Genomic DNA, 26,635 nt, shown 5'->3' with positions numbered 1-26,635 from the left:
TTATTTATTTTATGAATATATATATAATTATTTTTTTTTTTTTGTTATTTAATTTAACAAACTTTTATTATTTTCAACAATTTAACAACGAATTCTCTGTGAAGAAAAGAGTTTTTCAATTTAATAGTGAAATAGATTAAGAAAAATTATCGAAAGTCAAAGGTCACAATGTAGAGGAGGTTGCTTTCTGATTATGAAAGAAACAAACAGAAAACATTTTCACTTAAACCTAAGCATCGAGAAGCGACTTTTTGCTTTGCTTTTATTTTCTTAAATTTAAGGGTTAAAAAGAAGTATATTCTTTGGTAGTGTTAAGAAAATGTTTGCTAAGGTTCAATCGACGCTGATAAAAAAAATTGGACAGAGAAATTTTGGAAAAGTTGGCATCATCGGAGTTCCTTTTGAAAAAGGCCAGGTAGTCATTTTTTTTTGTTTTTCACTTTTTTTTTGTTTATTTATTTTTTGTATTTAATTATTATATTACTTTTGCTGATAATATTAAATGTATCATGTCAAAGTTATAATTTATTGTGTAATATTAAATTAAATTTATTTAATTTATATTATTAAAAAAATATTAAATAATTTCAGAGTAAAATAGGAGTGGCAAAAGGTCCGGATGCAATAAGAGCCGCTGGACTTATTACAGAATTACAAACAGTTGGTGAGTTAAATTCATTTTTGCTTTGTTATTATTAAAAAAAAAAAATAATAATAACTAATTTCATTCATTTGCTAAAAATAAGAGAAAAATAGTCAAGGATTTAAAATAATTACAATTTTTATTGCTTCTCAATTGTTTTTTTCTGTTATATATTTGTATTTTTCTTACATGTATTGTAAGATTATTGTTTCGGAACTCCATTCTCAGAATTGAATAATTATGTTGTCTATAATTTTTTTTTACATACAGACAATTCGAAAATAAATAATAAATAATGTTTATTAGTTGTCTTTTTTAGGCTGTTATTTTTTTAAAATAAATTATTGAAAGACGTTTAAGATTAAATTAAAAAATGTGATTTAATATTTTATACATTTTGCAGGATTAGATGTTCATGATTACGGAAATGTCGCCTATACACCAGAGGAACTTCCCCCTGTAGTAGACAATATGTCACATTTAGGTGAAGTGGCAGCATGTACACATCGAGTGTCACAACTTGTTCAACAAGCTTTGAAAGATCAAAGGCGTGTCATTACATTGGGTGGCGATCACAGTGTGGGGATTGGTACAATAGATGGACACGTAAAAGTTGGTGTTAAAAAAAAATTCTAAAATTTTCAAAAATTGATATAATGCTTCATTTAAAAAAATTACTTTTTTGCTCATTAGGTACATGAGGATGTTGCTGTTTTGTGGGTCGATGCACATGCAGATTTAAATACAAATAAGACCAGTGAAAGTGGAAATGTTCATGGAATGCCAGTAGCTCTTCTCACATCGGAATTGTCAGATTACTGGCCACATTTACCTGGAATGGATTGGCAACAACCGATGTAATTATTTATTTAAGCGTATAATTACTAATTTAATCCGTCATATGAAATTTTCTTTACAATCGTGACGTTAGAGTTGATTTATTATTTGACTATAATAATTAAATATAATATATGAAATTTAATACTAACGAAATTTTTTTTTTTTCTACATTAGGTTGTCAATTAGAAATTTTGCATATATAGGACTTCGATCTGTCGATCGATACGAAAGATTGGTTATTGAGAAATTTGGAATCACTGCCTTCGGAATGGAAGATGTCGAGACATACGGTAATAATTTACCCTTATCTATATACAATAAATAGCAGGTAAATCCCATATTAAGGGAGAAATTGACTAGACTTTGGGAACCGAAAGTCATTAACAGGCTCTATTGTATTCTATAGTAATTTGAAATTAATGCTCTACACTCCATTAGTTTTACATTAGGTATATTTTCAAGTAAAGTTTAAGTCAATTATGTATTACTAAATAATATTATTCAGGATGGCCACAAGTCAATGAAAAATCGGAAATCAGGAAAAAGTCAGAGAATTATTCTTCAAACTAACTTATTCTCTTCATTTATCATTGTGATGATAGTTTCAAACAAAATTAGAATTATTTTATATTTTTTTCGATTAATTGATAAAATTAAATTAAATTTAAATTATTAAAAAAAAACAAATGTAAGATTTTAAATACCTAATGCAAGATTTTAACTTACAATTAAAAAAAAATTTTAGTCAAGATATTTTTTTTAAATGTAATTTTTCACACACTGGTGTTATTTAATTTTTATTGCTGACTGGTATTGTGGGTTAATAAGTGAATTAAGTCCCTATTTTATTTCTAAAATTCAAATACATTATAATACATTCAAAATTACTATCATACATTTAATTACTTTTAGTTCATTATAAACGAGTTAATTTTTGAAAATGTCAATAAATTTTCAGCTTTACAAAATTTACAAAAGGATAACTATAATTTCATTAATTTTACGTCATAAATACAAAAAAAATGCTTATGTAATTTTTTAAACATTTACACTAAAAAAAATATCATTTACATTTTTCAGGAATTCATGAAATTGTCCATATGGCTCTTAAAAAAATTGATCCTGACCATGTTAAATCGCTTCATGTTAGTTTCGATATTGATTCACTTGATCCATTAGAAGCTCCCAGCACAGGAACTCCAGGTATTTATATTATAATTCACTTTATTATTATCATTTAATTATTAAGTATTTTAAAAATTTAACAGAAAAAAATATAATTTCTATATATATTTAGTAATTAAAAAAAAGAATTAATTTTTAAAAAATTCAAATTTTTTATATTAAAAAAATATAATTAACAAATTATGATTTTTAAAAAGAAATTTACATTTTTGTTCAGTTCGCGGTGGATTATCATTAAGAGAAGGAATTCATCTAATGGAAGAAATGTACAGAACACGTAGATTAAATGCAGTTGATTTAGTGGAAGTAAATCCCGAAATTGGAGACGAACATAAAGTAAAATTAACTGTGGATGCTGCAATTCAAGTAATTCAAGCAGGTGTTGGATATTCAAGACGTGGTTTAAAACTGCCTAAGGAAATCACCGATATGCCCCTTCAAACATTTAGATAATTCAAATAATAAATATATATTCATTAAGATATTTGTAATCTTAAACTATAATCATTATTAATAATAATTTTTTTTAAATTATATATTCTCAATTTTAAAATTTTCGCGGTATAATTTTTTTTTTATTTCAGATTTAAATAATTTATTAGGAAACCAATCTTTCATATATATTTTATCTACATACTTACTTTTTTATAATTTTAAATTAAAAAGTTTATTAATACTAATAATTATTAATAAATTTTATTACTATAATTCCTTCAAATTTTGTTAATTGTATTAAATAAAAATTAATATTTATACATATTATTTTCAACAAATTGTAATTTTAATAAACAATAGTTGTTAATGAAATTAAAAAAAATCATTAAATATTTTCTATATATTTCAGTCTGCAAAAAAAAAAAAAAAAAAAAAAAAAAAAAGAATTGTACTACGCTTTCATTTTACTTTCAATTAAAATATTTTTGTATTTCGTTTATTTTTCACTACTAATGACCTTTCACAAAGCTGTGAGTAATTAAAACCTCAAAGTTATCACAAAGCTGAGGTGTCATAATGCCTGAGCACTTGTTCATTTCTTCAAAATTATTTATAGAAATGAAAAAAAAATAGTGTAATAGTTTAAAAAAAATTGTAAATAAAACTTAATTAGGTAAGTTAATGTTAATTGTATGATAATAATATTAAATAATTGTGTAATATTTTATTAATATTTGCATGCTGTTATGCTAAGGAAGAGCTTACATAAATAAAATTTTTTATTGTTGTTTATGTAAGTTCTTTCTTAGTACGGCAGCATGTTTCAATTTATTTATTATTTTATTTTTATTTATTATTTAGTTATGATTAAAAAATGAAACATATAAATGTTACACTAAATTAGTATAAACAAAATAATAATGTAATTAAATATATTAATTTGAATTAAAAACCTTTAAATTTATTTTCCATTGATTTTCTCATTTGAAGAAATATAAATAATATTTATTAAGTTAAATGCTGTATTATTATTTATTAGATATATTTTTCAGATTAATAAAATATGGATAATTTGAGCATAACGAACAATTATTCCCTGACGAACAGTTATTTTCTTTCGTCAACAACAAATACATATAATGGAATGTTAGATGAAGACATTAATTTAAGTGAAATTTTACAAGAATATCAGTCACTTTTAAGTCTTTCCAATGACTTTGAGGAAAAGAAACGTCCTTCTAATATTGTTGCTGGAAGTCACCTCAATAATGACTATTGTTATGAAGAACAAGATATTAGTCATATAAGAAGTGAACAAACAATTTCTAAAATTGGAAATATTGGACATGATAATTTACATATTTCGAGAATGTCATTTCATCATATGGAAAATCTTAAAAATTCCATTATATCAGAAAGAATAGATTTCACAAATGTTTCCAATTGTCCATTAAACAATGGCAATGATTTAAAATCATTAAATAATTATTATTATTATGAGAATATAGAAAATGAATCGTGTCCAACTTTGATTAATTTAAGTTATGAAAAATATATATCAAATGAATCCGAGTACAAACAAAATTATCGTATTACTCCAGATATTATAATATCTGAAGTTTCTGAGAATAGTTTTGTAGTGGATGATGATGATGATAATTGTAATGATATTGATGAATTATCAAAAGCAAATTCAATGAATTTGCTCAGTGTTGATAACACTTTAAATTTTTTTACTCGTCGTAAAAAGGAACGTTATTTTTTGTCACCCAAAAAATTAATTCAAAAATATAAACGCGAGGAAAATACAAAAATAAAGAATTTATCATTAAATGACGATAGTCATTGTGAAAAATTTGAAACAGATTTAGATGAAAAAAAAGTTTTGAAGAATATTGAGAAACTGCCAAGTTTTTGTCTCGAAGACATCACAATTGAATGGCCATCGTATGAAGAAATCAATCAAGAAGATAATGAATTTTCATTTAAAACATCGACTCCAAGAGATGATGAAGTTTCTTTTTCTCAATTATTGAATGATATAAGTCCAGTGAAGAAAGAAAAAGAAAATATAGAGTCTGCATCTTATTACAGAGTAAGTGGAAAACGTTATTTTTCTCGCAAAGAAGGTTTAAATTATTTTAGTACTCCTATTAAATAACTTATAATAACACATTGTAAATGTTCTTTTAAATTATATTTATTTTAATGTTGTATAATGACATTTATATGTATTTTAATTTAATTTTCAAATAAACGTACTTTTTAATCCGACATATTAATCATTAACAATTAACATATATATATATATATATTAAATATATTTAATTGATTTAGAATAAGTTTATTTTTAATCACAAAAATAAACCAGTAATTAAAACATTCACAAAAAATGAACTTTTAAAAGATAATGACAATTTTTTTTTTACAAAGATGACATTAAAACGATGCTTAACTATCACAATACAAATTGAAATCGTGCGTTAAAGAAAGCTAATTACTATAATTAACTAAAAATTTTATCTCCTACATAATACTTATATTTACAAGTTACACATTTATAAACAATACATATTTTATTAGCCTAAAACAATTTTTGCTTTAGCTTTACAACAATCATTCGAAATAATTCAAATTTACTTAAAATTATGTTATACATTTATCAGTCATGGATCTGTACAAAAATTGTAAGCGCACTAAACAAATAAAATGTAGAAAATTTGTGTAAGAATTCAGATAATTTGAAAGGTATGAAAAAAAGAAACAATTAATAAATTTAAAAATTGCAAAAATTCTAAAATTATTGCTAAAAATTTGTCTTAAAAAATGATAATTATAAAAAAAAAAATATTTTTTTTTAATGTATGCAATCTATTAAATTTTTCAATTCAAATTCAGTGAAAAATTAATCATTTGAATCTACAATTTTACGTTAAATGCAATTTGTAGATGAAATTAATAGTCAATTTTAGACACTCTCGGAGTTTAACAAGAATTTTTTCGTTGATAAAATATTTTTCACACATTTTTTCAGTTATTCCAACTGAAAAATAATGTGAGCGATTTATAACATATACGTACGCAATAAGCATTATAGAACAACTATTTTTTTTCCTCCGATTTTTCCCCATTAGAAAATCGGTAATACCAAAAATAGGCAATTTACGAACTTTTTCTTTCAATTCTTGCCAAATAGAGCTGCCTTTTCTCGGAATTGTGCTCGTCTCACGGCTTTTTCTTCATCTTGACGCTTTCGCTCTTCTTGCTCCATGCGAATTTCATCCTCGAACTTACTTGACTTCCGCAGCTGCTCAATCTGCAAAAAAAAAGTATATATATATGTATATATATAATAAATAAATACGTTTTACGAGTGTTTCTTTTTTTATTTAAAATTATTTCTATATACAAAAATAAAATTATTTTTCTAGACATTAAATAAAAAATTAAATTTTTTTATTGATTTCTTTAAAAATAAAAAAATTATTTATTCAATAACGAGTTTAGTAGTAAAATGAGTAATAACCAAGATATAGAAAATGATATTTTTTCAAACTTCTTCATGAATTCTTTTAGACGTGTGAAACATAAAAAATAATGGAAATAATTAAGACTATAATTTTTATGACCACGCATTAGTTCATAAATCTAGATTTGTTTACCTTGGCTTCGAAGAAATTTTTCGCGCCGGTTACTCCAACTGCGTCTACATCAACTTCCGTCAGGCGAGCAAGTTGTCCAAGACCTGAATCTTGCTTTAATTCTCCTGCTCGTGCCTTACGATATATCAGAAGAAACTAAAAAATAAAATAAACAAATATTTAAAGAAATAAAATAAAAAAAAATTTTAATAACAAAATTAATTGTAAAATAATTCAATTTAAAATATAATTTATTTTATTAAAGCATTTGAAAAAAATATAGAGTATTTATGTTGCATTTTTCGAAAATATACGAAAAAGACTAAAACCGCAAATGAATAAGCGACTCAAGAAGCAGTTGCTGCTGTTCACGCGAAAAAAGTAATATAATTAATTTTATTTATTTTTTAAGAAAAGGCAAACTAATTAAAAATTTTTTTTTTTTTCTTGATAGCTAAGAAGCTTTTCTCATAAAGACAAAATTTTCAAGGTCTAAATAATTGTTATTTCAAACTGATTCAAGGAAACGAATTGTAAAGAGTGAGTAAAGCAAGGTAGACGGGATATGAAACTTTATAAAATGAATCATATATCCATGCGTTTTTCAACAGTCTCATGTTTTATAAAATTTTGCATAAAATTACTCTCAACGATCGTGAAACATTTTTTTTAAAAAAGGTTAATAACAATTACCTCACGAAAGGAAATTTGTCCATCACAATCCTCGTCGACTTCTTTAATCATTGATTTTAGTCCAAGGTGGGTTTGTGGAGCTCCGAGAACTTCCATCATACGTTTCAGTTCTGCTAAATCCAAATATCCATCTCGTCCATCATCGAATCTAAAAAGGGAACATTGATGGGAAATAATATATTGTAAAACTTAAAAAGTGTATACAATGAAGAAATAAAATCTTATCTTATAGAAATTTAGTTCAAGTTAACGAAAAATACTTCTTCTGTAGTTTATAAATGAGAAACGTTTAATCAGCGAAGAAATGGAAATAACACGTCAGGTGTTTGTTTTATATTCATATAAGTCTTGAAAACACGTCGAAGGAAACTAATGTCAAGATAAATGAAAGGGAGAGCGAATTGCGGGTGCGCTTTGCTTGTAAAACGGTAAATTGAGCAATAGCCATTACAATATAACAACACTAGCATTTTCACGCATGAAAGTTTTATCAGTAAAATGACAATTTTATTGGTACAAAGATACAAATTCAGGAAGTAACATTTCTAAATTTTTTTTTTCCTCATTTACCAATTGACATTAGGCAATAAATGTTTATTTCTAATATTCAAATTTAAAGAAATAATTGATAAAAAAAAAGAATTATTTCCATAACATTCAAATTTCCACAATATAAATTTTTTTTTTGTAACATTCTACAAATTTCTATTATTTTCCAAAAGGTATTTTAAAAATATTGCCACACTTTATTTAAGAATCTAAAAAATAGTATTTTTGAAAAATTTTTTTAATTGTTTATAAAAAATGTTGTTAATTTAAAAACTCAAAATTTTACATAAAATTATTATATTATAGAAATTTAATCTTAAAATAGAAAAAAAGGAACGCGATCATTAATTCAACTATAATCTGATTCTAAACGATTTCCAATTAAAATCATATTAAATGACCAGGAAGCAGTTCACAGTCGATCACCGGTCTGAAATGACATTTCAGGTAAAACTTCAATAAACTCCTTTTCATCGGCTCGAATAACGATGTAATTGGAATATATTCGATATAAAAATTTTTTTTTTTTAATCTTTAAGAATTTTGCTTTTTGAAGATTTTAAATGTTTAATCTGTAATAAAAAAAAAATTATGTTTACGTATAAGTCGAATGAATAATTTAAATGCAAAAAATAACTTGCTGTGTATTTTCTATTTAATTGAAAATAAAAATGCCAAATAAAATACAAAAATCTGTTACAAGAGATATAAATTTAAATTATAAACGCAACATAAAATACAAAGTATACAAATTTACAGAAAAAAATTGTTTTTTATTTAAAAAAAAAAAAATTTATATCTTTCAAATGAGAGGATACAAATTTAAATTTTGTAAATTTTAATGATATAAAAAAGTGAAAACAAAATATTTACAAATAAGGAACAAAATAAAAAGAAAATTAAACAAAATATGAATATTGATATATGAAATAAGGGAATGTCACAAGAGGCTGCGACTTTTATTTTTGTTCTAAGGACGTTATGAGATCGAGCGTGAGAAGGTGTTTCTCTATAGGTATATTTCAACATCATGTGATTTTTTTATGGTTCACTATATGCGTCATTTGCCTGCAATGTTACATTCTTTTGATTTAGTTTCACTATTCCATTGTTCAATCCTCGAAAGTCTTTCATTAAAAATTTAATCAACTACTTCCTTATTTATCTAACAGCTGCGAGAATCCTCGATTTTTGTCACTTAAGTCTGTTCACCTGTATGAAAATCAGAAGTCAATTATAATTTTTTTTTTAAACGTACTTATTTTTAATTAATGATTAAATTATAAAAAGTTAATCAATTTTTTATTTTTATTTAAATATTATAAATTGAATCAAATTTTCGAATTTTAATAAAAAATTTTGATTTATTTTTTAAATTAGAAAATTAATTTTTCCCACTTATTTAAATATTTTACAAATTTTATGAAAGTATAACAAAATTTTCGAGATCAAATTCCGGGAGAGAACAATATTATTTTTGTTTCTCAGAATCCCTTTTCCAACGTTTAAAAGTGATTCGAGAAATAATATATTGGGAACTCTTTATGATTTTTCGCATTCCAAAGAGCTCGTTTTCATTATATAGGTATATAGAAAAGAATGAGTAACTTAAAAAGGAGGACGCAGAGGGCTTACATTACAACCTTATAAGACTGTATAATCGCTCACTTTTAAATTTCATTCAAGAACCAGTAACTCGATGTCGACAATTCTGTTACACATGTTTTTCAATTACTATCATACAAATTACACTTATATTATATTTAGCATACATTTTTTTTAACTAATCATTATTCATTGTGTTTAACATGCGTAAAAAAATTCTCGAAATTACAAATTAGTATTTTCTTTATATGTATCTATACTGTATATTAGGCCTACTGTATATATATATTGTTACTTCAATAGAGAAAACTTCAATCAGGAAAAACTTTCTCGTCGTAATCACTATAATTGATCAATATATACGATGGGAATAATCGATGAGCGAGAAAATCTTGACACAAATCAAGATATGTTCTTTCATTTAAATTCTTTTCATCCATCAATGTTAAACTTCTTTTTATTTACTTTTACATTGGACAAACTTGATATCAAAAAAATGTTAATATACATTCTGTTTTAAAACTAAATTTTTATAATTTAATGTAATTTTTACAATTAAATTAAATTTTTATAAGATTATGTAATTTCTAAAATTAAATTACCTCTTTTTTATTTAAATTTAATTTTCTAACTTAAACACGTGCTTAAAAATAATTTAATATAGTTATCGTTGAAGAATATAAATAAATTTAAAATTTTGACAATTTTAAAAAATTCTAATTACTAATTAACATTTTACAGATAAATTTAAAATTGATAAAATAAAACATTGAACTATAAAGTAATTACATCGAGACAATTTGTAAATGAGAATTTGTTATCAAAATTATATTTTAAGAAGATACTTAAGCACTTGTCATTATTCATTGTGCAAGTGGAGCCCTTTAACAATGACCATTATCATTATATTTAATTATATCCACAATTCATTTCGTGACCCGTGGGAGGAAGGATCATCAAATTGAGATATAGAGAAATTACGTAAACGTCTTAATCGGTACTATCTGTTATTCTCCTCCATGCAATTATACGTGAAAAAAATATTTTTTTTTTTTCTAAAATCAGAAAATAATCATGTTTTAATAAATAAAAATAATAACAAAGGAAATCCATACATGGTCGATTTTTAATTATTCGAAAAAATGTAATTTTTGAATTAATTAATTAATTTGGAAATTATTTCTAATCAATCCGCGCATGACCAAATCCAAAAGACTTGATATGTAATTAATGTTCATATTTTTTAAATTTTCAACGCTTGGACGTTGATAATTGATTATATCAAGAATAAACTTGAATCCGTTATAAAATCAAAATATATTATCTTCAAAATGGAACTGCGTGATTTATCCACATCTGACTGAAAAAAATCTTAAATTAATAAATATTCCTTTTTATCAGAAAAATACATTACAAATTCAAATCAATGACGCAAAATTTTCAATAAATAAATAAAGTAAACTATCACTGAAAAAAAGTCAATAAGATAATAAATGACAGAACAAATATATGAATAAATACTTAAACAAATAATTAAAAAAGAAAATAAATAAATTAGTATTTGAATAAATAAGTAAATAAAAAGGCTAATAATAAATAAATTAAAAAACTAATAAAATGAATAATGTTGAATTTAATGAATAAATCTGACATATAGTTAAACGATATACTTTTTTTTACTGATCTAATTCTTTGTTTCTCAATAATTATTATTTCTTTATATTTATATAAATGTATAGATTTATAATAGTATAAAATATATATGTGTATAGAGAATGCAGTAAGTAAGTCGTTCTAACGAATAACTATGTATGTGGGTAAATCTCGACTTGTTATTTGCAATTGAAGTGGATTGTATGTCCGCTGAGTCCGCATTAACAATGCCATGTGTCTAAAATGAAACCCGACTTTCTTTTGAATTTAAATTTCATTAGAAGATAAATTTTCTAAGTTTAATTAGAAATTCTAAAGATAACAAAAATTATACTCAAGTACATAAGATAATACATATATATATATCTAATGAGAAACTGGTTTTAGCTTTAGATAGAAAATTCTCTTTATAAAAAAATGTATTACTCTTTCTCACGTTCATATAAAAATAATTTTTTAATTAAATTCAAATTTTTTATATTTTTAAAAAATTTATATATTTAAAAAAAAAGAAGAAAACATGTATCGTTGAATTGAAATCTTTTTTTTTTATTATTATTTAAAAATTTATACCGAGCGAATTATTTTTCATTTATTTAATAATTCGCTTATTTAATTTTCTTTGCAAAATTGAATAAAGTATATTTAAATCTGAATAGACACAAAACCAAGGTCTATGAAAATGTTAATAGGTTCTTTTATCGGCTTCAAAGCCCTTCGATTTAATATATATATTTAATATATAAACATAATAGTAATCTTAAAGTATAATTATAATTATCTGATACAAGTAAATTTAATTTATTATTGATTTCAGTAATAATTGTAAAAACTTTTTTTTATGACACGAAACTATATAAAAAGTGTGACACTTTGATATCTACGTTCATTGGGTCACACATTATATGTTCAATCGATTCAACTTGTTTCCTCTCGAATGCACTTTCTCGACCTCGACCTTTAAGATTACTTAAAGTTACTGCGAACTTAACAGTTGCATTTTGTAATTAACAAAAAGAAAAATATGTTTCTTCAATAAATTATTGTTAAAACAAAATATTGTTTTGACAATGCAAGAGGAATGAGTTTTTGATTTTTGTAAAAAGGACAATATTAAGAAAGTAAACCTAAAATAAAAAGAAATTTTATAGAAAATAATTTGTATACATATTTGGAGAAAACAATTGAAAATATTACAATATTTAAATAAACGATTATTTTTTTTAAATACTGAAGAGCAAGTTGAAGAGTTATTAACGTGTTCTTTTAAATCTAAACAATAAAAAGAGAATTGAATGCGAATATCCAATAAACGAGGCTTTTATGACGGTTAATATACATTTTTCCGATATATCGAATTTCTATAAAAGCTCTCAACATCCAGCAAAAATTCCACTCTAAAATCAACTGTAACACATCAAAGTTAAATTTCATTATAAAATTAATTTACAAACGTATCCTTAAACTTCTCTCCAGAATTTAATATTAAATTTATTAATTAAAAACTAATCTAAACTGTTTTTAATTAAATCTTTTAATTAAATTATTTAATTAAATTGAAAAAAATGAAATTAATATTGAAAACTCACTTAGATTTTTTTACTATTTTAATTTACTAAATTTCATTAATTAAAAATGTAGAAAATTATGACCGACTTTTGTGTATCATTGTATAAAAAAATGATTTTTCATTTTCAACTTTTTCTGAGTACATGCTAAATGAAAAGTTTAACAAAAAAAAAAAAAAAAAAAAAAAGAAGGAAAAAATCTCAAAGAACAACGAACGTGCCGACTTTACTGTTGCATTGACTTTTGCTAGAGAGCTGCTTAAGGCAATAATAATGAAAGGCTCATATATATATACGAGATTGGCATTCACATTTCTCTGAATCGTGAAAAACACCAAGTAAAGTGCGAACAAGGGTGTTATTGTGAAAATTGACATGCACCTCATATTAGTTTTCGCTTCCACGAAATACAATAAAAAAAAAAAAAAAAAAATGCGAAGCCAAGAACCTATAAGTTTTGTCGAATAAAACCCAGCTTTAAAATTCAAATAATTCTTACTCACGCACGAGAGAACAATAAAAATAAATTTGAAAACAATTTTGAAACCCAGTCTCTTCTTTTTATACTGATAAGCATTTCAAAGCAATTTCTTAAAAAAAAAAATACATTTCAAAGTATAGACATTATGGTTGTTATACAATAACGAACACTAATCACATTAATGGTCCACTAAATAGTGAGTTATGGATTTTTAAAAGTCAAAAATTTCAGAAAGAACCGAATAACAAAATTGACCTAACAGGACTGATATTTACTCGAATAATTTGAGGGTCAGTGTAAATAATAAAAAATTACTGCACTCAATGCAACAGAAAAGGGAAAAAATACTTTAAAATCTTCTCAAAAGAAATTATCTTCGACCTCTTTTTAATTTTTAAATTCAAATTTTTATTTTAAAACTAAAATTTTCTTTTTTAAGTTTCACTTTTAATATTAGAAAAATAATTTTAGAAAAGTATTACAATAATTTCAAGAATAAGAGAAAAATAGAAGACAAGTATCAAAAAGTGATAATTTAAAAAATCAATCTCAGAGAATAAAATGTCAGAATTGAAATAGTTTCCATTTGTTAGGAAGTAATAATTAAATTAATTTCCTCGTGTTACGAGAAAATAAAGCAGACACACTGATGGCAACAGAACGAGCAATTAAATATAACGGATAGACGTTTTAAACGTGTTCATTGGAGGGAAAAAGAAAAGAAAAAAATCGAGAAATCGACAAAACACGATTCGTTGAACGTTGCATTAATGCCATCAAGAGCTCAGATCGATGAATCTTATTTCTTATCCGATCGCCCTTTTCCTGCAAACGTTATAGTATGTATTTTGCTCTTAAGTTTCCTTTCGGTGCCATATTCAAAGCAACTGTGGCATCTAATATTACATAACATTGTAATTCATACACGCGATGTACTTATTTAACTTTTCCCATTATATTTACATCTTCAATTCATGGGAACATAATCAGAGAAAATTGCAATCTCACAAATTGAATACTTCTGAAAATTAAAAAATACAACATTAATTTTAAAAACAAAAAAAAAACAATTTTTGTAAAAAAAATTGCTATTTTAAAAATTCCTCACTAGTATTTCAAAATTATTATGTGTTTTAAAAATCATTTTAAAATTGTTGAAAAATTGTCATTTATAATATGTTTTTTTTTTTAATTAAATTTTTTAATCGTGATTAAAAAAAATTTTTTTTCGGTACACCTTTAACTTAAAAACATCAACACTTCATCGATTAATCTGTTCTAAAATTCAACTCAAGTACTGCCTCGTGTAGAAATACAAAAATAGAAGCAAATATAAAGTAAAAAAGCACTGCTGCAGTGAGTTAAACTGAATTCTGGAAAATATTGAAGTTGAACCTACAGCAAGATTCCTCGTATGGGGGATTCTTGGTGGGTGTTGTTGATACAGTTCGTATCTATTTTAAAGTGAACTATCAGTATTTCTTCTCTTAAATATTTGTCCCTATTACATTCTCGTAATTTTCAAATTAGTGACGCATTATATAATTAAAACTATTCAGAAATTTGAAGCTTTTCCTGGTCAAAAGAATTATCGATTCTTAATAAATTTGAAAAAAAGAAAAATATTATTTAAAAATGTAAATCTTAAATAATTTTTTCAAACAAAAATATAGAATAAAAAATAATTTTCACAAACTCAAAATCAATCTATATTAAAAATTCTATATCTCTTTTTAGGTTGAATTATTTTTCATTTATCTAAAAATTTTATTTTCAAAAGATAAAATATCAATTAAAACTAATCTTTTGTTAAGAAGAAATATCGATTGATAATAATTTAGCCAAAAGATGGAAAATAATTATTCGAAAAACATCAATTCTAATAATCATTTTTCTAAACAGAAATAATTTTTATCCTAATATAGCACATAATAAATTTTGAAAAAAAAATTCTATTTACTTTAACGACATATACTTTTTGATTATACATTGTTTTCTTTATTCATCAATATTATTAACACCTCAATTAATTTAAATTTCGTGCCCTATCATTATCTATACATAAAGAATTTTTATCCAATTTTGAAATTTACAAAATTGGATTTGTGAGAAAATAGATATACCCACACAAAGAGTTGATCTTCAACTTGAATAGCGAATGACACGTGCTTCATTACCATTGGAAAGTAAATGGTAATAAACAGACCATCCGTTAGGGTCTTTTGTCATGTTTATACACTTGATATGAATCAAAAAGACTTTTCCTAACAATATGATTCATTCACTAGTTAATTTATATATTTAATAATTTTTTACTCCAAGAAAATAATTACTCTCTTGTAATCTTTTTTTATACACTTGAGCTTTTTTTTTTTATATTTTTATGAAATCCAGAGACAATTTGAGAATTTTCTCAATATATATCGAAAAATTACGAGTGTAATTCACTAATCCTATTTCCTATTATTTGAAAAAATCGCTCATTAATTGTTTGATGTAAAAAAATTAATTGTTCCACAAACTTTTAAATTCAATCAAATTTTTTGTTTTAGAAAATTTATTTTAAAAAAATAATTAAATAATGGGGGAAAAAAAGAAAAAAATTGATTTCAAAATGATTTTTTTAAAAACTATTTCAAGGAAAATATTAAAATAAATAAAATAAAAATTTGAATAATTATTTTTTTCACAGAGGATTTAAAAGAAAATTATCTACTACGATTATTTTCAGATATTAATATATAAAATAATTTAAACACCTGTATCTACCAAAAGAATGTAATATATATGAATACCCGGATCAAATAACTCGACCGACGCTCGGACGCACGCTCTAATGGTAGTCGGGTAGCAGTGAGCCGCCCACAGGCTGTCACTGCTACTTGACTGGTAATAGAGCGTTCGTCCGAGCGTCGGTCGAGTTATTTGATCCGGGTATTCATATATATAAAGGTTGAAATATATGCCTTTGTATAACCTAGATTATTCTTTTGTCAATACTGATAAAGTGTGTAATAAAATATAACGGTGTAGCATTGCCTTAGAAACGTGCTTGGCATGCAAAGATGTAACATTTGCACAATTCAATAATTAATTTACTAAATTAGTAAATAAATATGCATTTCTTCAAAAATTAACAATTTTCTCTTTTCACTGAAAATTGAAATTATTTTGCATTGTATTCTTTCCATAAAAAAAATTTTTTTTTTCAAATAAAATTCTAAGGTCAGGAATCATTGAGAAATAAACCAATTCAAATTTTATGGTTCGCACTACTGAAAATAGTATGCTAACAGAATTTCAATGTGAAGTATTCAACATATAAAGAATTTAGAAGAATGTACATTGCATTCCTGACTCGAATTTTTCCATTTACATATATATATATATATACGCAATGAAATATTAAAACTCAGAGTAAGTTCAGTTATGTAAATTTAAATGGACCAATTATTTCCTAACGGAATTCAAGAACTAACAATACACAGCACATTACCTGAAAAATATGAAATTTTTTTAATAAGAAATTTTCAGAAAAATATGTTGACTCCTATACCCTATAAATAAAAGCAAATACAACATTAATAAACGATAATTTAACTAATTTTAATTAACGAAACAATATACTCCTTTTTCTGAGAAAAACCCCCTTTTTTTTGCATTTTATTTCAATATATTGACAAAAGAAAAAAAATCGTTAACTAAATTATCTTTAATATAAACAACGCAATAACAATGAGTCGCATAAACACACGATAATTTGAAATTTCATTTTTTTTTAAACTCTAAGTACCGATTTAACTTCCATTTAACACTCATAATAATAATTTGTTTCCTCATTATATTCATTAGACTGTTGAGGAAACACACGGCATAATTAAAGTGCGTAATGTATGAAGAAAAAAAAATAAATTTTAAAAATATAATTTGATAATAAAACGACGACGAGGCAATTAACCATATTGAAATTGAAAAATGTAAAAAAGAAATTTACTGTGTTTTTTTAAAAAATATAAAATTTAAAGAAAAAAAAACACTACTTGCTTTCTCATGAGGAAACGAGTCAATTAACCTATCTAAAGTTCATAATTTACTGAAATCTATATAAATAATTTTTTTGAATTTTTGAAAAAAATCGTTTTTTGAAATAACTTTTTCCTATATGAGGCATTCTATTTCAACTCGTTTCACCTTCAAAAGACGATCGCTGGCAGAGCGTTTTTCAAGAGATTTTTATTATATAAAAAAGAAAATAATCTTATAATGTTATACACTATTTCGAAAGAGAATTTAACGACCTTTCGATTGGTCTTAACATTTTTTTTTAATTTCTTACAATTTCAAACAGAAATTGCGTTTTGAAATATTCAACTCTTGATATCTCAAAACACCCCCCCTTCAATTTTATTTTAATATATATGAAAATAAAGCTTAGTTTTTCTAGTTTCAAACTCCGTTTTGTTTATCATGGACATTTGTGAGGATTTTTGGATAACAGTGATTCAAAATATGTGTTTTTGAAAACTTTGACACGAAGTATGAAGTTGAATCCTAACCCATTTAACCTACGTCACACACGAATTTCATTGTTTTGAAAAAAAATCGCAACCTGTACAATAATTTATTTGAAATATTTATTTATTTATACAATAATTATCTTTAAATAAATAATTTGAATAAATGTGTTCTAAATATTTTAAATTTAATCTTCTAATAGCTTTTATCTTTCATTAGCATAATTTTTATTATTTATAAGAGACAAATAAACAGCAATATTAGTACGCAATATTGCGAATTTTTGCACGGTGATAATAATTGTTGCTATATGAGAACAATTTTCCTAATTTTTTGTCACTTAAAAGCATTTTATTAAAATAAATAAGATATTATTAATCTCCTTACAGAAAATTTTTATTATTATAGGTTGCGATTTTTTTTTCAAAACAATGAAATTCGTGTGTGACGTAGGTTGAATGCGGGTTAGGATTCAACTTCATACTTCGTGTCAAAGTTTTCAAAAACACATATTTTGAATCACTGTTATCCAAAAATCCTCACAAATGTCCATGATAAACCAAACGGAATTTGAAACTAGAAAAACTAAGCTTTATTTTCATATATATTAAAATAAAATTGAAGGGGGGGGGGGGTGTTTTGAGATATCAAGTGTTGAATATTTCAAAACGCAATTTCTGTTTGAAATTGTAAGAAATTAAAAAAAATGTTAAGACCAATCGAAAGGTCGTTAAATTCTCTTTCGAAATAGTGTGTAACATTATATAAATTATTTACTTTTGATATAAAAATATTAACTTAAAAAACGCTCTGCTGGCGATCGTCTTTTGAAGGTGGAACGGGTTGAGATAGAATGCCTCATATGGAAATTTTAATTCACTCTTGTCAAAATTATATTCCTGGCATCAAAATAAATCGATTGTATAAAGTTTACATTTTACAAATATTTATAAATTTGATTGCTATTTTTATTTTTAACAAAAAATGATGAGAAAACTAAATGGTCATGAAATGAACAACTTCTTTTTTATACGTTTTTCCAGGGAAATTTGTGATTTGAAACGTAATTTTAAACAAATGACTTCAAGATGATTTTATTTACCTGATGTCATAAAGGGAATAAAACCAGAAATCATTCTCAACTAGTCAGTTAAATGTAACTTGATATATAAGTAATACAAGTAGTGTTAAAATGTATATTATACAATGTATACGCGCACAAAAACAATAGAATGAATTCTATTATACATATGGGCGATTCAACTGACTACTTAAAAATGGTTTCGGGTTTTTATGATATCAGGTAAATTTTTATTTACTTGATCTTGAAGTCATTTGTTTAAAATTACGTTCGAAACCACAAATTTCCCTCGCAAAAACAACTTGTATTTACTTTCTCTGCTGCGCGCGATTTAACAACTGGTAAATGTTTAAAAAAAAAATTCTATTTAAAAAATTATATACAGGGTAATTTTTATTACTTTTTTTCTATTAAAACTAAAATAGAAATCTGATAATTAAAATTTTCGTTCAAAAAATAAAAATTACAAGAAGAAATAATTTTACAGAATAAAAGAAAAAAAATAAAGAAAATTAATTAGTTACAAAATAATTGACATATCACTTTCTCACATCCTTGTAATTATAAATAAAATCTGCGCCAAAAGAAATTTATTATTTGAATTAAATATATACTTATTTATTTGTTTTTTAATTTTCTTGTAACTAACCAAATGAAAAGTTTGTAAAAACCCTGTAATGGGTACACAAAGAAATAAATTATTATTATTATTATTTACTTTATTTATTTATTTATTTTTTTTTTTGAAAAAATAATTTCAAATTATAAATATTGTGGAGAGAAAATGAAGAAAATCAGATTTATTTTAAGAGAAATGAATATAAAAAAAAGCATAACTCGGAAGAAAAAAGGAAGCTTGACTGCGTGTGAAGAAATGAGTGCATTGAACGCCCATTTAATTGAATATGGCTTCGCGCAAGTAATGTACACTTACAGAGCAGTTGCTACTTTTACTAAGGATAATTTAAAATCACGATAAAGAGAAAGAGAGTAAATGATGTAGTGAGTTTATCATTTTAAAAAAACTCCAAGATTTATTAATTACATAAATAACTATTCTGTATTTCCATTCGCCGTAGATATAGTTGCATTATAAAATATTAAAAGCTGAAATTTATAATGTAGAAAGAAAATGAAATTATGAATTATTTTTTTTTTATTTCATAAATCAATATTTGAATGTTACTATATACATATTCTTTGTTGCATTGCGAACACCTGGCGTTCCGAGGAGGCGGAAACGAATGCTCGCGGATGCAAAAAACGGAAGTGGCTATGCGGTTTTGAGTAAACTTTGTTTTTATTGATGTTTAGTGTCACATTGACAAAGTACAGGAAATGATTGAGAGCCAACAGAATACTTGAAACAATTGTAATGAACAATCGCTCCTATAAATTATAAATGTCTACTTATATATAGTTTTGCGTGGCGTAGGTCGTAGCAGGAGAGGATTTATGTTCGTGACTCACTTTATAGTGCGTTTACAAGCCGCGTCGTTCAAATTATTATTATCGTATTCAGGAAGAGGGAAATTTAGATTTTTTGCTTTTTTCAAAAAATTGATTTTTCTCATTACTCTGTGAAAAAAAAAATAATACATAAAAGTACATAGAGGTATAATTACATTATCTGACGCAAAATGTGATTAATAATTATACTCTCACAAAGTTATCAAATATTGATATAACATACTTGATTAAATATTTTTATAATGTAAGTACTGATATTCGATATTAAATATCTTTTTAAAATGCTGAAATAAACAATTCATTTTATTAATTAAAACCATCGAGTATTGATAATATAAAAATTTTTAAAGTAAAAAAATCGTAATTTTTTGTAAATAAAAAATTTTCTCAGATGCAAAAGAAAATTGTTAATTCTGTTTATAGAAAATAGATCAATATTCCATTAAACTTTCGTTTAATTCATATGTTTGAAAATTTCAATTGTAATATTAAAGAAAACAATTTTTTTCAATCATAAATTTTATTTTGCTCTTGTTCTTTCAAATTTTCTTGTTTAAATAATAAATATCATTCATAACACATAAAATTCTTATAGTTTAATTATATAAGTTTTATTTTATTTTTTTTTTTTAATTTTCCACTAATGTACAAAGTGTACAAAGCTTTCTCTTTGTGAAATATTTTTGCACACATACAAATTTTCATTTGACCTGAAATTCTAAAAAAAGAAACTTATGACATGTTTTAGAGATGGGAAAGCATGATTTTGATATATTTGAGGTCAAATAAAAATTTATATATATATAATATTGAGAAATTAATGCTTTAAACAAATTAAAAATTTGAAATTAATAAATAAAATAAATTTGTATTATTTTATCCAGTAGGTAAAAAAGTGAATTTAATGAAAAACAATTTTGTTATATTAAAAAAAAAAAAAAATTGATATGTGAAAAGAGAGAAATAAAAAATTATTACTGTAGTAATATAATTTGTTAAAAATAATAATTAAACCAAATGAATTCAATTGACTCGGAGTGTTCGATATCATAATTTTTATTATTTAATACTGCCAAGTGATAAATTCAAAATAATATGAATTCAATTTATTTTTTTAAATTAAAGGTATCAAGATTTTCAAAAATCAAAATTTATTCGAACATATTAAACAAGTATAAAAAAACAAAAAAAAAAAAAAAAAAAAACACAAAGAATGAAAATCACAAGAAACGAAAATTGATGTCAATTCAGACTTTTTCTAGAAGTGAAGCAATATATAAACGACAAATACTGAAGGAAATTTCGCAAATGGGGCACTGGTGCAATTTCGTAACTATTTTGGCCTTTTATAGTGTTTTAAAGCCTAAGGCTCGCAAAGCTAGAGGGTCACGATCTCGAGAATGTCTCAAGCTTTGTCAGAGGTCCTCTTCTTTTTTGTTCTCCTCTATACCTTCTCCTTAATATTTCTTCCCTTTTTTTTTACATTTTTCTGGTATACACTATATTTTGAACTCATCGTGGCAGCGAGAACCTCACAATGCGGGCTATAAGTGGGCGATGGCCAGGTATATATTGTACATATATATAAATCCAGTAATAATTTTATCTCCGCATTTATTGCCCAAAAGTGTTCAGACAACAATGAACCTTCTCTAGTGTTGTAAAATTTGAAATTACATTCAATATTTCTTAAATGCAATTTTTCTCTCAGATCATAAACATTTATTTCTTCGAGGTGAATAATAATATTTAAATGTTGTCAAATAAAAAAAATTTATAAAATTGACAAACTGCGTTCCTTTTTTGAGAGAAATTTTCCATTTTAAATATTCAATATCCTGTCCATTTTTCTCCTCGACATTCAAATATTTTCAATCTATTATTATTGGTCTAAACGGAAATTTGTTGCTATAAAAAATTTAAATATGTAAATTGCACAACTCTTTGTTTAATATATTCTCTAATGAATTTTGTATTTGAGACGTACATTATTAGTGACAGAATCACCTCAGTATTTCTGGACCTGAAGGTTCTTGAACTCTGCTGCGACGCTTTGCAAAATCTTCTTCCATCTCCAAAAATAATATTATAATTCAATATTTTATTCTTTTTATTAACTGACAGTAGCTGTCAGTTAATAAAATATTGATTTTTAATCAGATTCCATTAAATATTTAATGAGATTAAACAAGTTTCATATAATTAAGCTTTGATATATTCGATTTATGAATAATTTACAACCGCGAACTCTACTGTTTTAATCAGAATAATAATATTATATTCTCAACTAGCTGAAGTATATTATAATCAATTTAGACGATCCATTTTAATTTTTCTTTTTAATTAAATTCAATTTTTATAATTTAAATATCCTGACTGCAAAAACATTAATATTTTAGTTAAATTTTAGTTTTAGTTGGCTCTAAACTGTGTATATAAAAATTTTTGAAATTTTGAGCAATGTGTAGATAGAAATTTAATTTTATTAAATATTTTCAATTTCATTAACTCGATTTTTTTACTTTTAACAAAAATGTTTTTTTTTACTGTTTTAACAATTATTGACAATCATAATATTAACATAAAATCAATGTTTTATAAGTATTTTTTTTAATTTAATTTACTTAATTTTTTGCGCGTTATATTTCCTGTTATAAACTAAGATTTCCGAAAGATATATAATATGATAAAAGTCCGGAAATAAATAATAAAGATAAGAAAAATTGTAAAATACTTTTGTTTGCGCTTAAATTTCTATAATGCTATATAAAGCCTATATATAAATAAAAGACGGCAAAAATGGAGCATTTACAGATTTATCCTCGTAAACTTTTACTTATTCAGAGTTCTTAAAGTCTGATTTTACTTATATAAATAAAATTGTAATTTCTTTCTTTTTTTTAATTTAAAAATTTATTTTTTCTATTCGACTGTAAATTATTTTATGTTTTATTTTCTACTTTATTATATAGCTATATTTTATTTATCATTTAATTTTATTTTTGTATTTTTCATTATCTTATAGTGTTTTTAAAGAAACCCTCAAGTTTCTTAAGTGTATCAATTTTTATGAAACTATAAATTATTATTCTTAATTGTCTGGAAAATTTAAACTTAATCTTTGAATTGAAATGAGAGGATCTTGTCTCTTTCTGAAAAATCTATTACGAATAAATGGAAGTGACATAGAAGAAAAGAAGACCTTGAAACATGGAAAGTTATATCTCGATCGAGATTATATGCATGTCGCCATAAACATTAAAGAACGAGTTTCTGGATCCATATATGGCCCGTCTTTGAAAGTCGGGCCAACTCGGGACTTTTTTTATATGTTTTAATAGTTGCATTTAATGAAGAATACTTTGTAAACAAAGAATCAACCGTTGAAGAAAACTATTGCCATTTATCTCAACTTTCCCTGTCTATCAAAATTCACTTCTCATTGTATTATATAAAAACTATTTGGAGAATTAGAAATCGATGAAAATTGTCGCTTCCAATAATTTTGCAATTTTTCGATAAAATTTTTATTTTTTGACTCAGCTTGAAAATGAAGACAAATATTAATTATTAATTTAATTATATCTATTAGATTTCAATATTATAATTTATTTTATTGATAATAAATTACTTTTAAGTGATCGAAATAATTTGTTGTATCATAATTTGTATTTTTAAAATTTTTAAGAATTAAAACTTAACGTTAAAACTATTGAAAAAATACCCAAAAATTAGAAATTTTTTTGGTTTCCTTTCTTTGTGTAATGTATTTTAAATTTATATTTTTATGTTAAAAAAAATTATTTGTCATAATATAGAAAAATATTAGATTTAATATATTAAATTGTTCTCCTATATATACAATATACTTTATATGTATTTAATATAATGCAAGTAGTGCGCAATACAATAAGAATTGTGTAGTCAATAATATAAAAAGAATAATCTCAGTAATCTATAAATGAGAAATATAACTACATATTGAAAATATTTTGAATATTCAGACACGTGATCTATCAAACTTTGTTTTCAATAATAATTTTCCAGTAAAATAAAAAAAAATTAAAGTAATTTTGATTAATTTTAAAATTAGAAAACATTTTTCATATTTCTCATAAATTTTTTATTCAAATTAATATTAAAATAAAATTTTAAATATAAAAAATGAAATTATTAAATTTTTTTTTCTGTAAAATTTGATGAAGGACAAAACTTTATGTCAATTTAAAATTTACATTTCTAAAAATTTTTCAAGACTAGAATAATAAAAAAAATTGTTTCACAATATTCCAATGATTAGAATGACAAAAGCAATTTAAAATATTTTTAAATGTAACTCACCTGTTGAAAGTTTGCTCGTATTGTTTGATCTCTCGTCTTGTAAGTTCGTGAAATTCCGTATAAACATTGATGAATTTGTAGTGTTTTTTCACCTCTTTGCCTTCTTCCAGATCCTCGTTGATCTTTTGGCGCCGGTTAAGCAGGGTGCTAAGCTCGGCGTCAGCTGGCATCCTTTTTTCCTTTTTTTTTTCTTCTTTAGATATAGTTTTCAAGGTCAAGGTCAAATACAAAAAAGCGTCACTCTCCTCCACAAATGAGGACCTTCGAGAGCTCGAGGTTCCTATCGATCGATTAGATTCCTGATGGCAAGTGCGAAGAATTCGAAAAATTTTTCAATTTACTTTCTTTGGATTAAAAAAAAAACCGGAGAAATTTGATTTCAATAACGGAAACAAGTTTAATTCAATTGCCAATAATGTCTAGCACTGTCTAGATGAACTGTCAATCTTGTTTTCTGTTTGAAGGGATGTTTTTTTATAAAGAGTATAGACGTTTTCAATCCGACAAAAATACGTCCGTCCAGTGTGGTAAGCGCGCGTGCACTGAATCTCGGCAACTGTCGGTCGACCCGAACAAACTCCAGGTGGCTATTGAGAAAGCTAACAATAATAACCTCCCGTGGATTTTGTGCTTTCATTTCAAAATATTTTCTGAAAATTGAAAAATTTTTTTTAAACAAGTGAATTTTAATTTTAAAATGAAGTAAATCTTTTTTTTATAATTTATTTAACTACCTATATTTATTAAATTTTTTTTTGATTCATTTTGAAAATTAATTTTTTAATAAATTATTTGTTTATTAGGTCTTTAGTTTATATTTGATTGATAGTCATATTATTATTAGTAATGTTCATGGTTTTTATGACTTATTTTAAAAATTAGTAGGTATATTTACTGTATAATTAAATAAAATTGTACTTTCATAAAATTTGAAGCTATATTACTTTATATTGATAATACTTGTTATAAAAAATACGAATCAAAACAAAATTAATTTGAATTATTTATATACAATACATTGGTGAGTCACTAGTGCAAGTTCAGTCTGATAACATTTCGTACCCTATAATAATTTACATATACGAAGAAGTTTAATACTGAACCCTTTTGCTTTGTCTGACAGTAATTGATAACATGCAAAGGATGAATCATTATATTAGTTGGATAACGCAAACATTTTGATTTTTAAAATCTAAATAGTATTTTAATTTTTTAAAATAGATATATTTCTCAATTTAAAAATAAAAAATTAATTATTTTTTTTAATTTAAAAAAATAAATAAAAAAACTAAAATGTTAAATTAAATATATATATATATGTATTTAAACCTTATGTAGCTTGAATAAGAAGTAATATTTTTATTATTGTAAAATAATATACTTATGTAAATAAATATTAATAATTCAATTATTTAGTTCGAAAAATTATTATAAGAAAGCATACGTACTATTTGAAGTGACCAGCATATAAATATGGATCTAAATATAAACTGGAAATTTAATATCTTTATGTAAATTAAATCAGATTGATGAAGTTATTTTCGTAATAACTATCCAGGAAATAATTTATTACATCTAAAAAATAAAGTGTTAAATTAATCCATTATAAATTAATGTAATGAAATATTACATCTGAAATGAATGTCAATTAGTAAACAATTACCTCATTTATTACCTTCCTGCGTGTTAAAATATAGCCCTTGTGACTTGTTTTGACAGAAAGAGGGTTCAATAATTGGAACTATTGGAACAATTCATTTTGATCGCGTTTAAAATGGAATCCATGGAAATTATATTTTGAGGTTAAGATTTCAAAAAGTTTCAATTACATATATATATATACTTCTGCGGTCTTTTGCTGTTGCTTGAAACAATTATTATCAGTTATAGAACAAGTTCTTAATAAAAAACGTAATTTTTAGTAAAGTAATGTAA

At 24.1% G+C, this 26,635-nt stretch overlaps 2 protein-coding genes across 3 annotated transcripts; one reads left to right on the top strand and one right to left on the bottom strand.

Annotated features, from left to right (window-relative positions):
- Positions 1-75: 75 nt before the first annotated feature.
- LOC127291382 (arginase, hepatic) lies at positions 76-5,377 on the top strand. Of its 2 annotated transcripts, XM_051320477.1 has the most exons (8): positions 76-415; positions 592-664; positions 1,047-1,255; positions 1,337-1,500; positions 1,658-1,773; positions 2,564-2,686; positions 2,886-3,776; positions 4,156-5,377. In XM_051320477.1, the coding sequence occupies exons 1-7, from the start codon at positions 320-322 to the stop codon at positions 3,119-3,121; spliced, it is 1,017 nt and encodes a 338-aa protein (XP_051176434.1). In that variant the 5' UTR covers positions 76-319; the 3' UTR covers positions 3,122-3,776; positions 4,156-5,377. The 2 variants fall into 2 exon arrangements, with proteins under 2 accessions (XP_051176434.1, XP_051176433.1); XM_051320476.1 differs by lacking the exons at positions 76-415; positions 592-664; positions 1,047-1,255; ... (1 more) ...; positions 1,658-1,773; positions 2,564-2,686 and having other exon boundaries at positions 3,608-3,776.
- On the bottom strand, positions 5,056-26,273 carry LOC127291383 (EF-hand domain-containing protein D2 homolog). The gene is made up of 5 exons (XM_051320478.1): positions 26,149-26,273; positions 24,701-25,350; positions 7,438-7,585; positions 6,766-6,900; positions 5,056-6,419 (listed from the first exon to the last, which is right to left on the bottom strand). The coding sequence occupies exons 2-5, from the start codon at positions 24,868-24,870 to the stop codon at positions 6,282-6,284; spliced, it is 591 nt and encodes a 196-aa protein (XP_051176435.1). The 5' UTR covers positions 24,871-25,350; positions 26,149-26,273; the 3' UTR covers positions 5,056-6,281.
- Between the last annotated feature and the right edge of the window lie 362 nt (positions 26,274-26,635).

This window comes from Leptopilina boulardi, unplaced genomic scaffold, assembly GCF_019393585.1.
Source record: "Leptopilina boulardi isolate dan_hultmark-lab unplaced genomic scaffold, ZJU_Lbou_2.1 LbouV2_137, whole genome shotgun sequence".
Lineage (NCBI taxonomy): Eukaryota > Metazoa > Arthropoda > Insecta > Hymenoptera > Figitidae > Leptopilina > Leptopilina boulardi.
The sequence above is the reverse complement of the archived record's forward strand: the minus strand, read 5'-3'. Positions and strand labels throughout refer to the sequence as shown.

What these genes read in the sequence shown, in the direction of transcription:
- LOC127291382 (XM_051320476.1), top strand. Translation starts at nt 4,167, where the DNA reads ATGGATAATTTGAGCATAACGAACAATTATTCCCTGACGAACAGTTAT.
- LOC127291383 (XM_051320478.1), bottom strand. Translation starts at nt 24,870, where the DNA reads ATGCCAGCTGACGCCGAGCTTAGCACCCTGCTTAACCGGCGCCAAAAG. An exon ending in GACAAATTTCCTTTCGTGAG is followed by an intron (nt 6,901 to 7,437) that starts GTAATTGTTATT and finishes TTTATTTTTTAG; the next exon opens with TTTCTTCTGATATATCGTAA. An exon ending in AAAATTTCTTCGAAGCCAAG is followed by an intron (nt 6,420 to 6,765) that starts GTAAACAAATCT and finishes TTTTTTTTGCAG; the next exon opens with ATTGAGCAGCTGCGGAAGTC.